This window comes from Sphaeramia orbicularis, unplaced genomic scaffold (assembly GCF_902148855.1).
Source record: "Sphaeramia orbicularis unplaced genomic scaffold, fSphaOr1.1, whole genome shotgun sequence".
NCBI lineage: Eukaryota > Metazoa > Chordata > Actinopteri > Kurtiformes > Apogonidae > Sphaeramia > Sphaeramia orbicularis.
The window spans coordinates 15,001-29,412 of record NW_021941736.1 but is presented as its reverse complement, the minus strand read 5'-3'; the positions used below and the strand labels follow the sequence as shown (position 1 = coordinate 29,412).

The following is a 14,412-nucleotide window of genomic DNA, read 5'->3' as shown; positions in this document are numbered from 1 at the left end:
TGTGGTTCTGTTTATGTGTGGTTGTGTTTGTCTGTGGTTCTGTTTATCTGTGGTTCTGTTTATCTGTGGTTCTGTTTATGTGTGGTTCTGTTTATCTGTGGTTCTGTTTATCTGTGGTTCTGTTTTTGTGTGGTTTTGTTTATCTGTGGTTCTGTTTATGTGTGGTTCTGTTTATGTGTGGTTCTGTTTATGTGTGGTTCTGTTTGTGTGTGGTTCTGTTTATGTGTGGTTCTGTTTATGTGTGGTTGTGTTTGTCTGTGGTTCTGTTTATCTGTGGTTCTGTTTATCTGTGGTTCTGTTTATGTGTGGTTCTGTTTATCTGTGGTTCTGTTTATCTGTGGTTCTGTTTTTGTGTGGTTTTGTTTATCTGTGGTTCTGTTTATGTGTGGTTTTGTTTATCTGTGGTTCTGTTTATGTGTGGTTCTGTTTATCTGTGGTTCTGTTTTTGTGTGGTTTTGTTTATCTGTGGTTCTGTTTATCTGTGGTTCTGTTTCGGATGCTGCAGCTCTTTCATAATTCATAGTTTCAGTTCTTGTTTGTTCAGTATTCTTTGTCCTCCTTGTAAATCCCAGCTGGACTGACTGGACAGATCCTGAGCCTTTGTGCAGTAATCTACACCTGGATTTACTGCCTCTGTCCACAGTAATAGACATTATATAGACTAAATGTCCACAATAATAGACATTCTATAGACTAAATGTCCACAATAAAAGACATTCTATAGACTAAATGTCCACAATAATAGACATTCTATAGACTGAATGTCCACAATAATAGACATTCTATAGACTAAATGTCCACAATAAAAGACATTCTATAGACTAAATGTCCACAATAATAGACATTATACAGACTAAATGTCCACAATAATAGACATTCTACAGACTAAATGTCCACAATAATAGACATTCTACAGACTAAATGTCCACAATAATAGACATTCTATAGACTAAATGTCCACAATAATAGACATTCTATAGACTAAATGTCCACAATAATAGACATTCTATAGACTGAATGTCCACAATAATAGACATTCTATAGACTAAATGTCCACAATAAAAGACATTCTATAGACTAAATGTCCACAATAATAGACATTCTACAGACTAAATGTCCACAATAATAGACATTCTACAGACTAAATGTCCACAATAATAGACATTGTATAGACTAAATGTCCACAATAATAGACATTGTATAGACTAAATGTCCACAATAATAGACATTATACAGACTAAATGTCCACAATAATAGACATTCTATAGATTAAATGTCCACAATAAAAGACATTCTATAGACTAAATGTCCACAATAATAGACATTCTATAGACTAAATGTCCACAATAATAGACGTTCTATAGACTAAATGTCCACAATAATAGACGTTCTATAGACTAAATGTCCACAATAATAGACATTCTATAGACTAAATGGTCACAATAATAGACATTGTATAGACTAAATGTCCACAATAATAGACATTGTATAGACTAAATGTCCACAATAACAGACATTATACAGACTAAATGTCCACAATAATAGACGTTCTATAGACTAAATGTCCACAATAATAGACATTCTATAGACTAAATGGTCACAATAATAGACATTATATAGACTAAATATCCACAATAATAGACATTATATAGACTAAATGTCCACAATAATAGACATTATATAGACTAAATGGTCACAATAATAGACATTATATAGACTAAATATCCACAATAATAGACATTATATAGACTAAATGTCCACAATAACAGACATTATACAGACTAAATGTCCACAATAATAGACATTATACAGACTAAATGTCCACAATAATAGACATTCTATAGACTAAATGTCCACAATAATAGACATTCTATAGACTAAATGTCCACAATAATTGACATTGTATAGACTAAATGTCCACAATAATAGACATTCTATACACTAAATGTCCACAATAATTGACATTCTATAGACTAAATGTCCACAATAATAGACATTCTATAGACTGAATGTCCACAATAATAGACATTCTATAGACTAAATGTCCACAATAAAAGACATTCTATAGACTAAATGTCCACAATAAAAGACATTCTATAGACTAAATGTCCACAATAATAGACATTCTATAGACTGAATGTCCACAATAATAGACATTCTATAGACTAAATGTCCACAATAAAAGACATTCTATAGACTAAATGTCCACAATAATAGACATTATACAGACTAAATGTCCACAATAATAGACATTCTACAGACTAAATGTCCACAATAATAGACATTCTATAGACTAAATGTCCACAATAATAGACATTGTAAAGACTAAATGTCCACAATAATAGACATTGTATAGACTAAATGTCCACAATAATAGACATTATACAGACTAAATGTCCACAATAATAGACATTCTATAGATTAAATGTCCACAATAAAAGACATTCTATAGACTAAATGTCCACAATAATAGACATTCTATAGACTAAATGTCCACAATAATAGACGTTCTATAGACTAAATGTCCACAATAATAGACGTTCTATAGACTAAATGTCCACAATAATAGACATTCTATAGACTAAATGGTCACAATAATAGACATTGTATAGACTAAATGTCCACAATAATAGACATTGTATAGACTAAATGTCCACAATAACAGACATTATACAGACTAAATGTCCGCAATAATAGACATTCTATAGACTAAATGTCCACAATAATAGACGTTCTATAGACTAAATGTCCACAATAATAGACATTCTATAGACTAAATGTCCACAATAATAGACGTTCTATAGACTAAATGTCCACAATAATAGACATTCTATAGACTAAATGGTCACAATAATAGACATTATATAGACTAAATATCCACAATAATAGACATTATATAGACTAAATGTCCACAATAATAGACATTATATAGACTAAATGGTCACAATAATAGACATTATATAGACTAAATATCCACAATAATAGACATTATATAGACTAAATGTCCACAATAACAGACATTATACAGACTAAATGTCCACAATAATAGACATTATACAGACTAAATGTCCACAATAATAGACATTCTATAGACTAAATGTCCACAATAATAGACATTCTATACACTAAATGTCCACAATAATTGACATTGTATAGACTAAATGTCCACAATAATAGACATTCTATACACTAAATGTCCACAATAATTGACATTCTATAGACTAAATGTCCACAATAATAGACATTATATAGACTAAATGTCCACAATAACAGACATTATACAGACTAAATGTCCACAATAATAGACATTATACAGACTAAATGTCCACAATAATAGACATTCTATAGACTAAATGTCCACAATAATAGACATTCTATACACTAAATGTCCACAATAATTGACATTGTATAGACTAAATGTCCACAATAATAGACATTCTATACACTAAATGTCCACAATAATTGACATTCTATAGACTAAATGTCCACAATAATAGACATTATATAGACTAAATGTCCACAATAACAGACATTATACAGACTAAATGTCCACAATAATAGACATTATACAGACTAAATGTCCACAATAATAGACATTATACAGACTAAATGTCCACAATAATAGACATTCTATAGACTAAATGTCCACAATAATAGACATTATACAGACTAAATGTCCACAATAATAGACATTCTATAGACCAGGGCTGTCAAACTCATTTTAGTTCAGTTCCACATTCAGTCAATTTCATCTCAAGTGGGCCGAAGCAGTGAAATTATAATATAATAATATATAAATAATGTCAACTCCAAACTTTTCTCTATGTTTTGGAGTGAAAAAAGTAAAATTACTTTATGAAGATGTTTACATCTACAAACTATCCTCTCAAACAATGTGAATAACCTGAACAAACTCAAAAAAATGTGTAATTTAACACCATTCTGCTTCAGTTTATCATTTCCACATGTACATTATACTTACAGATCACAGTGGATCTACAAACACACAAAACATTTAACAACAGGTGGAATATTATTAAAATTGTACTTACTTCTCTTAAGAAATTTCAGGTTGTTGAGGTTATTCAGATATTTTTGCAATATTATACTTTGTTTTAGTGTAAATACATGAAAATATTTACATTTACAAAGAAAAACATTTGCAGTTGTGAGTATTTATATGTTATTATGACCTACCTGAGCTTGAATTGGTCTGAATGTGGAACCTGAACTGAAAGGATTGTTAACATTTTAGTGTAAGTTTTGCATTTCACACATTCATCCTGCAGGGCCGGACTGGACCCTTTGGTGGGCCGGATTTGGCCCCCGGGCCACATGTTTGACACCTGTGATATAGACTAAATGTCCTCTAACATTAACCTGTATTTGAAACATAGTATAGAAAACTATTAACGGATCAAAAACTAATTAATCTGAGCAAAAAAAAAAAAAAAAAGTCTCTGTTTTGAATGTGTGGGGTCAATAGAAATGTGCAAAGTTAAAATGGGGTCAGGAGTGAAAAAAAGGTTGGGACCAGTGCCTTGAGGAATCCAAAATGTGTCAGTAAAGGTAAAGAATGACTTTGAAATACCAGTAACAGTAATCTGTAATAGATTACAGTATAGAACAGGGATGTCAAACTCATTTTAGTTCAGGGGCCACATACAGACCAGTAAAATAATATAAGTAGGATATGAACTGATAAATAATGTCAACGCCAAAGTTTTTCTTATGTTTTTGAGTGAAAAAAGTACAATTCTGCAATGAAAATGTTCACATCCACGAACTGTACTTGAATAAAACATGAACAAATATGAACAACCTGAAAATTCTTTTGAAAAATAAGTGCAATTTTAACAATATTACACCTTAGTTTATCATTTATACATATGTGTCACAACTTAAAGATTACAGTGGATCTACAAATTGATCAATCAATCATTCAAAGTTTAGCATTTTACAACAAAATAACGAAGCCCAAAGTGCTTTACATCTAAAAGCATGATTAAATTATAAGATAGCACAGTTTAAATAAATACCATAAATATACATAAAGCAATAAGACACAACACACAGTAATAAAAAAAAGACCACAGATCAAAACCTAATAGTGTCAAATATATAAAATATTTAGTAATATTCAGAATATTGTTAAAATTGCACTTGCTTCTCTTAAGACATTTCAGGTTGTTCATATTTGTTCAGATTATTCACATTTTTTGTAAAAGACTAGTCTGTAAACGTAAACATTTTTGTGTCATTTTACTTTTTTTTTTATACTAAAACAAAGGAAAAAAACTGCGGTTTTCAATATGTATAGTTTATTATCATAGTTTTTTACTGGTTCTGATCCACTTTAGACTGAACTGACCTAAAATGATTTTAACATCCTTAATTGTTCATATCTTCAGTGTAATTTTTGCATTTCACAAATTTATCCCACGGGTGGGATAAATTACTAAATGTTAGAGGACTAAATGTCCTCTAACATTAACCTGTATTTGAAACATACTATAGAAAACTGTTACTGAAACAAAAACTAATTAATTTGAGCAAAAAAAAACCCAAAAAAAAGTCTCTGTTTTGAATGTGTGGGGTCGATAGAAATTTTCAAAGTTAAAATGGGGTCAGGAGTTACAAAAAAAAAAAAAAGGTTGGAACCAGTGGGTTAAGGAATCCAAAATGTGTCAGTAAAGGTAAAGAATGACTTTGAAATACCAGTAACAGTAATCTGTAATAGATTACAGTTTGGAAGGAACTGGCTCAACAGTGGACAGGAAGGCTGTGTGAATGGATGAACAGGGCATGGGTGGAATTTGATGACACAGCAGGCAGTGGGATGGAATAAAGCAGCAGTCCAGTCCCAGATTAACCCGGACCCGAACCCCTTAGACCCCCCAGAAAGGACTCAGGCCTGAAAAGGGCCCAGGTCACATGACCCAGGATGCACCGCATGTCCTCTGCAGTTCAAAACATCCTCCTCCGTGTAAATGAACCACAGATTAACACTTGAATCCTCATAAGCAGCAGGAGGAACGCCATTCAAACTAATTCAGAGGTTTTTAATGCAAATATCTTCGTAGAAACCCGATGTGAGCCGCGGATGTGGACTAAATGAACATGCTAACCCAAACATGCTAACGGCGGAGCTCCGGTACTCACCAGTCTACTGCGGTTTTATTCTGTAAGTTCAGGGTGCCAGTCAGAGTCCGAGCCGCCAGTTTGATGTTGACAGTGTACGGAATCATGATTCTGTCTGAGTACTGATGCTACATTCACGGTTTTTGACCTAATCCCGTTATAATGGGTTAGCTTTTGGCTCTGTTGTGAATTCTAACCGGAAGTGGAGCAGTGTCTCTGAAAAAAGCGCCGTGTGGACACAACGTGTGGAGCAACAAGGTTCCGCACGAACATTTCCTTAAAGCAGTGGTTCCCAACCTTTTCTGACACGTGACCCCATTTTAATACCGCTAATTTCTGGCGACCCCAGACATTCAAAACAGACACTTTTTTTTTTTTTTTTGCTAAAATTAATTTGTTTTTGATCATGTAATAGTTTGCTATATTATGTTGCAAATAAACATTAATTTCAGAAGACATTTAGTCGATAGAGAGTCTATTATTGTGGACATTTAGTCTATAGAATGTCTGTTATTGTGGACATTTAGTCTATATAATGTCTGTTATTGTGGACATTTAGTCTGTATAATGTCTGTTATTGTGGACATTTAGTCTATAGAATGTCTGTTATTGTGGACATTTAGTCTATATAATGTCTGTTATTGTGGACATTTAGTCTATAGAATGTCTGTTATTGTGGACATTTAGTCTGTATAATGTCTGTTATTGTGGACATTTAGTCTATAGAATGTCTGTTATTGTGGACATTTAGTCTGTATAATGTCTATTATTGCGGACATTTAGTCTATAGAATGTCTGTTATTGTGGACATTTAGTCTATAGAATGTCTGTTATTGTGGACATTTAGTCTATAGAATGTCTGTTATTGTGGACATTTAGTCTATATAATGTCTGTTATTGTGGACATTTAGTCTATAGAATGTCTGTTATTGTGGACATTTAGTCTATATAATGTCTGTTATTGTGGACATTTAGTCTGTATAATGTCTGTTATTGTGGACATTTAGTCTATAGAATGTCTGTTATTGTGGACATTTAGTCTATATAATGTCTGTTATTGTGGACATTTAGTCTATAGAATGTCTGTTATTGTGGACATTTAGTCTGTATAATGTCTGTTATTGTGGACATTTAGTCTGTATAATGTCTGTTATTGTGGACATTTAGTCTGTATAATGTCTATTATTGTGGACATTTAGTCTATAGAATGTCTGTTATTGTGAACATTTAGTCTATAGAATGTCTGTTATTGTGGACATTTAGTCTATATAATGTCTGTTATTGTGGACATTTAGTCTATAGAATGTCTGTTATTGTGGACATTTAGTCTATATAATGTCTGTTATTGTGGACATTTAGTCTATAGAATGTCTGTTATTGTGGACATTTAGTCTGTATAATGTCTGTTATTGTGGACATTTAGTCTATAGAATGTCTGTTATTGTGGACATTTAGTCTGTATAATGTCTGTTATTGTGGACATTTAGTCTATAGAATGTCTGTTATTGTGGACATTTAGTCTGTATAATGTCTGTTATTGTGGACATTTAGTCTATAGAATGTCTGTTATTGTGGACATTTAGTCTGTATAATGTCTGTTATTGTGGACATTTAGTCTATAGAATGTCTGTTATTGTGGACATTTAGTCTATAGAATGTCTGTTATTGTGGACATTTAGTCTATAGAATGTCTGTTATTGTGGACATTTAGTCTATAGAATGTCTGTTATTGTGGACATTTAGTCTATAGAATGTCTTTTATTGTGGACATTTAGTCTATAGAATTGTGATGGGACTAGTACAAGGGCTGAACCCAAATGCAAGACCAGAACGCAGATGACCAGTTGAGAGTGTTTATTTAACACAAGCACAGTAGGAAAAACACAGCTTTGAATGGTCAGCACGTCTGTGAAGGCTTCCCCGATGACGGGCCGCTAGGAGCCGGCGAACAGTGTAGGCTGGGCCTCCATCAATGATCCGGGGTGGCGGTGGTGGCTGGGTGGGAGGGACTAACCGGCTCTCCTTAGCCGGTTTAACTTGACTCACGTGGAAGGTTGGGTGTATCCTCATGGTCCTAGGTAGCTTCAGGCGAACAGAGACAGGATTAATAATTTTTGAAATAGGAAATGGGCCCACGAACCTGGGTGCCAATTTGCGACTCTCCACCCTCAAGGGAAGATGACGGGTTGACAGCCACACACGTTGGTCGCGCTGGTAGACCGGGGCTGGAGTCCTGTGCCGGTCCGCAGCTGCCTTGTAGATCCCTGAGGCCTTTAACAGAGCTTGTCTGGCGCGATTCCAGGTCCTCTTGCATCTCCTTATCAGGGCCAGAGCTGAGGGGACACTGGCGTCCTTCTCCAGGGCCGGGAACAGAGGAGGTTGATAACCACAAACTACATGAAATGGAGACAGACCAGAGGAAGCACAGGGCAGCGAGTTGTGGGCGTATTCAACCCAGATCAGCTGGCGGCTCCAGGAAGCAGGGTTGTGAGAGGCCAAAACTCTAAGACCGGCCTCCAGCACCTGATTGAGCCTCTCAGTCTGACCATTGGACTGTGGGTGATAGCCCGAGGACAGACTAACAGAAGCCCCGATGAGGGAGCAAAAAGCACGCCAAAAACGTGCGACAAACTGAGGACCTCTGTCCGAAACAATGTCTCTAGGAGAACCATGTAGATGACAGACATGATATAACATGGCCTCTGCTGTCTCCTTAGCAGAGGGGAGCTTAGGTAGTGGGACAAAGTGAGCCATCTTAGAAAAACGGTCAACAATGGTCAACACAGTGGTATTTCCATCAGACGGGGGCAGCCCCGTCACAAAGTCTAGTGACACATTAGACCAGGGTCTACTGGGAACAGGTAGAGGGTGTAATTGACCAACCAGAGGTTTATTGGAGGTCTTACACACAGCACAGACGGGACAGGCAGCGACGTACTCCGCCACCTCCTTCTCCAAAGCGGGCCACCAGAAGCGCTGTTTAATAATGAACGCAGTCCGCTGAACTCCCGGGTGACATGTCAGCCTGGATGTGTGGGCCCAGTGGATGACCTGCGGGCGGAGGTGATCAGGGACAAACAGACGGTCTGGCGGAACGCCAGCCGGGATGTCACAGTCATGTAAAGCATTAATAACAGACTTTTCAATCTCCCACTGCACCGCCCCCACCACACAGGTCTCAGGGAGGATAGGTCCTGGTTCAGAATCTGAATTGACAGGCATAAAGAGTCTGGACAGAGCATCAGGTTTCACATTTTTAGAACTAGGCCGATATGAAAGTGAGAAGTTGAACCGTGTAAAGAACAGAGCCCACCTGGCCTGACGGGAGTTGAGTCTCTTTGCAGACCGCAGATACTCTAGGTTTTTGTGATCCGTCCAGATCATGAATGGGATTTCGGTCCCCTCCAGCCAGTGGCGCCATTCCTCCAGGGCCACCTTGATGGTCAGCAACTCCCTGTTGCCGATGTCATAGTTACTCTCTGCTTTGGACAGTCTCCTGGAGAGGAAAGCGCACGGGTGAAGCCTGTTGTCCTTTGGAGAGCGTTGAGAAATGACTGCCCCGACCCCCAGATCAGAGGCGTCCACCTCCACAACGAACTGACAAGCCGGATCTGGGACTGACAGAATGGGGGCCGAGGTGAACGCTCTCCTCAGCTTCACGAACGCCGCCTCTGCTTCGGGGCTCCATCTGAAAACGGACTTGGGAGAGGTTAGGGCATGCAAAGGGGCAGCCACACTGCTGAACCCCCTAATGAACTTCCTGTAGAAATTAGCGAAACCAAGGAATCTCTGGACATCCTTGCGACTGGTGGGCGTGGGCCAATCCCTGACAGCACTGACCTTGTCTGGGTCCATCTGGACACTCCCCTCCGCGATGATGAAACCCAGAAAGGAAACAGACGGGCGGTGAAACTCACACTTCTCAGCTTTTACAAACAGTTGATTCTGGAGAAATCTTTGGAGCACCTGGCGGTCATGCTGGACATGTGACTCCTCATCCGGGGAAAAAATTAGAATATCATCCAAATACACAAACACAAAAACATTGAGCATGTCTCGTAACACGTCATTGACTAGAGCTTGGAAAACAGCGGGGGACCAAACGGCATCACTAAGTACTCACTAAGTAGTGTCCACTGGGGGTGTTAAAGGCTGTCTTCCACTCGTCCCCTTCTCTAATTCTCAGTAAGTGATATGCGTTACGGAGGTCTAACTTGGTGAATACTTTGGCCCCGTGTAGTAGTTCAAATACTGAAGACATGAGGGGTAATGGGTATCTATTATGGATAGTAATGTCATTAAGGCCACGATAGTCAATACAAGGGCGTAGCGTCTTGTCTTTTTTGTCAACGAAGAAAAAACCTGCCCCGGCTGGAGATGAGGATGGTCGAATCAGGCCGGCCGCCAGGGACTCATCAACATACTTTTTCATAGCGGCAGTCTCCGGGCCAGACAGAGAATACAGCCTCCCCTTAGGGGGACAGGTACCAGGACGCAAATCAATAGCACAGTTATACGGTCTGTGAGGGGGCAGCGCAGTGGCGCGGGACTTATTAAATACCTCCCTCAAATCATGATAACACTCGGGTACCTTATTAAGAGCAGGGAACACCGTCTCCTGCTCTTCCGGCAAAATGACTGGTGCCACAGTGATCTGGACTGGCTCGGATGGAGGGTCAGGATCCCGGACCCCCTCGCAACAGGAAACACACCCCTCTCCCCAAGCTTGGACCTCCCCCGTTTGCCAGTTAATACAGGGGTTATGGAGTGAAAGCCAGGGGTGACCTAATATAAGAGGGTGAGAGTCAGAGTGATAAACATGAAAACTGATTTCCTCAGAGTGACCATCCTTGAACCGGACAGTAACTGGTTGAGTCCATTGAGTCACTCTACAGATAATATGATTGTCTAAAGCCCTCGCCTCCAGGGGCCGCTGAACCGGGAGCAGACTGAGGTGGAGCTGTTTAGCTAATTCTTCATCCATTAAATTAGCGTCTGACCCGGAGTCTATCAGGACTGGAAGCTGCAGAGACACAGAGTTAGAGCACACACAGACCAAGGGCTGAACACGAGAGGCACTGGACACACAGAACGTTCTGCTCAAAAGAGAGTCCTCACCTGCCATCGTTCTAGGTTTTACTGGGCAGTTTCTGACTTGGTGCCCCTCCTGACCACAGTATAGGCACAGACCAGCCACCAGACGGCGTTGACGTTCCTCCGCCGACAGGTGTGTCCGACCCACTTGCATCGGTTCCACCTTCGAACCCCCGCAGGACTCAGGTACTGGGTGAGGGGGTTCTGTGTGGGGCTTACTCATGGAGGGCTGGCAGTCCCATGATGGTTCTGGCTGCCAAAACGCCGACTGGTCTGAAACCCAAATAGCTGCTGCAATGACGTCATCCAGACAGTGGAGTTCCTGCTGAAGCGCCATCTCACGACCGATGGTACGGTTAAGACCGCTCTGGAACGCAGTGATCAACAACTGCTCATTCCATTCTGATTCTGCTGCCAGAGAACGAAACTCACTGATGTACTGCCTGATGGGGTGCTCTCCCTGCCTCAGCCTCATGAGTCTTTGGCCGGCTTTAGGTCCGCGGATAGGATGGTCATAGATTCTTTTTAACTCGGCCATCAAACTTGAAGCTGACTGAACGATTGGGGATCCTTGTTCATAGGCAGCGTTAAAAAGGCTTAGAGGAGGACCTTCCAACAGACTAGCTATATATGCAATCTTAACTGACTCATTAGCAAAACGGCATGGCTGGGAATCAAAAATGAGCTTAAGCTGCGTACAAAAATTACGGCAAGTATCAGGGTTACCTGTGTATTTAGATGGAGGTGGGATGTTGGGTTCCTCCAAGGTTCTCTCGGGTGAAACAGAGCTAATGTTCTCGACTGGCGGGACCGGAGCAGAAGCCTGGTTACCGGAAAACTGGGAAATCTGAGCGGACAACTGATTCATCTTGTCCATCAGGGAGTGCAAAATCTGATCATGTCCCCCCAGACGTTGCCCCTGGGACTGAACTGCCTCCCGGACCTGGTCTAGGTCTGCTGGGTTCATTTTATTGGCCAGTTTGTACTGTGATGGGACTAGTGCAAGGGCTGAACCCAAATGCAAGACCAGAACGCAGATGAACAGTTGAGAGTGTTTATTTAACACAAGCACAGTAGGAAAAACACAGCTTTGAATGGTCAGCACGTCTGTGAAGGCGTGTGAATCGGGACCGTCGTCCGGGCTGTGAGCGGGGAATGCGGGCAGTCAGCACGGCCGAGCCGGAGGACTCCCGACAGCAACCCGACTAGGACAAAGCAAAGGGTAGTCAAAAAACAGGCCAGGTCATACACAGGAGGGCAGATCAGGAGGCAACGGGACATGAGGAGAAGGCTACTCACAGTCAGAGTCCAGGAGAGGGTCAGAACACAGGTAACACGTTGGAGGCTGAGGTAATCAGGGGAAAGGCAGAAGACAGATGAACGAACCAGGTCAGAACCAGACGAGCAGGCAGATGAGGAACTGGACGAATCGGTGGTCGGAGACAAAAACGGGTCACAACGGGCAGACAGACTGACAGGATCCAAAACACTGGTGAGTAAGTACAACGAGTGTAGCAGAGAAACTGGGAAAGAGACAGGGGAAGACACAGGGTTTAAATACACAAGAGGGAGGAAGACAACCAGACACAGGTGGAACACATCAGGGCGGAGTCAGGTAATCAGACACAGGTGGAACACATCAGGGCGGAGTCAGGTAATCAGACACAGGTGGAACACATCAGGGCGGAGTCAGGTAATCAGACACAGGTGGAACACATCAGGGGAGGGAAGTAAAGACAGCAGACATGACACATGAGGGAAACTGAACAAAATAAAACATAAAAGACAGACAAATCCAGACACAGTCTGGACGCCGACATGACAAGAATGTCCATTATTGTGAACATTTAGTCTATATAATGTCCATTATTGTGGACATTTAGTCTATATAATGTCCATTATTGTGAACATTTAGTCTATATAATGTCCATTATTGTGGACATTTAGTCTATATAATGTCCATTATTGTGGACATTTAGTCTATATAATGTCTATGTATTATTATGGGGGGTGGACTGCAGTGGGGTTCCCCTCACTGCTGGGGGGGGGGGTCCGGATACACATGTCTGGTGTGTGCAGGTGGGTGGGAGGGGCTGTGGATGGGTGTGGGTACATGTGTGTGTGTGCATGTGGGTAGGTGGGTGTATGGGCATGGGTGGAGGTGTGTGTGTGTGTGTGTGTGTGAGTGGTCGAACATGTGGGATGGGTGTCAGTTTGTGTGCATATGCTTGTGTGGGTGAGTGGGGGACTGGAGGGTGTGTGGGGTTTGGGGGTGGGGCTTGGTGGGATGAGGGGGGTGGCTGTGGCATCGGGGTGCACACCGGCCCACAATGGGGGGCTGTCTGGGCCGGCCCAGCCGCACAGTGTGCTGGGTGGGACCCCTGCCTGGGGGGATGGGTGGCTCCTGGGCTGGTGGGGCTCGGGGACTGGCGCCTTGCCTCCCCCCCTGGGTGGCCGGCCCCCGGTGGGGGGGTGGCGGCTGGCGTCCCTGGCCCCCTGGGGCCTGGGCTCGGCTGCTGTGGGGCCTCTGGTGGGGGCCTCCCTCGACCATCTTTGGGGCAGGCGCACTGTGACCTCTCGGGGGGGGGGGTCCGACCCTTGTCCTTGGAGGGGGGGTGGTTGTGGTTCCATGTCTGTGTTCTTCACCTCAGTCTGTTTCACCTGTTCAGTCTGACGCAGCAGATGAATGAGAACAACTGATGTGGGGATCTGGTACTGGGATTATCTGATCCTGGGATTATCTGATACTGGGATTATCTGGTACTGGGATTATCTGATCCTGGGATTATCTGATACTGGGATTATCTGGTACTGGGATTATCTGATCCTGGGATTATCTGATACTGGGATTATCTGGTACTGGGATTATCTGATCCTGGGATTATCTGATACTGGGATTATCTGGTACTGGGATTATCTGATCCTGGGATTATCTGATACTGGGATTATCCGGTACTGGGATTATCTGATCCTGGGATTATCTGATACTGGGATTATCCGGTACTGGGATTATCTGATCCTGGGATTATCTGATACTGGGATTATCCGGTACTGGGATTATCTGATCCTGGGATTATCTGATACTGGGATTATCCGGTACTGGGATTATCTGATCCTGGGATATTATCCGGTACTGGGATTATTTGATACTGGGATTATCTGGTACTGGGATTATCT

General features: G+C 41.1%; 1 protein-coding gene across 1 annotated transcript in view; it reads right to left on the bottom strand.

Moving 5' to 3' along the window:
* Positions 1-6,352, bottom strand: part of LOC115416898 (WD repeat-containing protein 11-like) — a gene marked incomplete at its 3' end in the record, with an annotated part of 36,985 nt that extends 30,633 nt beyond the window's left edge. The window contains exon 1 of the mRNA XM_030130771.1: positions 6,163-6,352. Within this exon, the coding sequence (XP_029986631.1) occupies positions 6,163-6,248 (86 nt within the window). The remainder of the gene's footprint in view (positions 1-6,162) is intronic.
* Between the last annotated feature and the right edge of the window lie 8,060 nt (positions 6,353-14,412).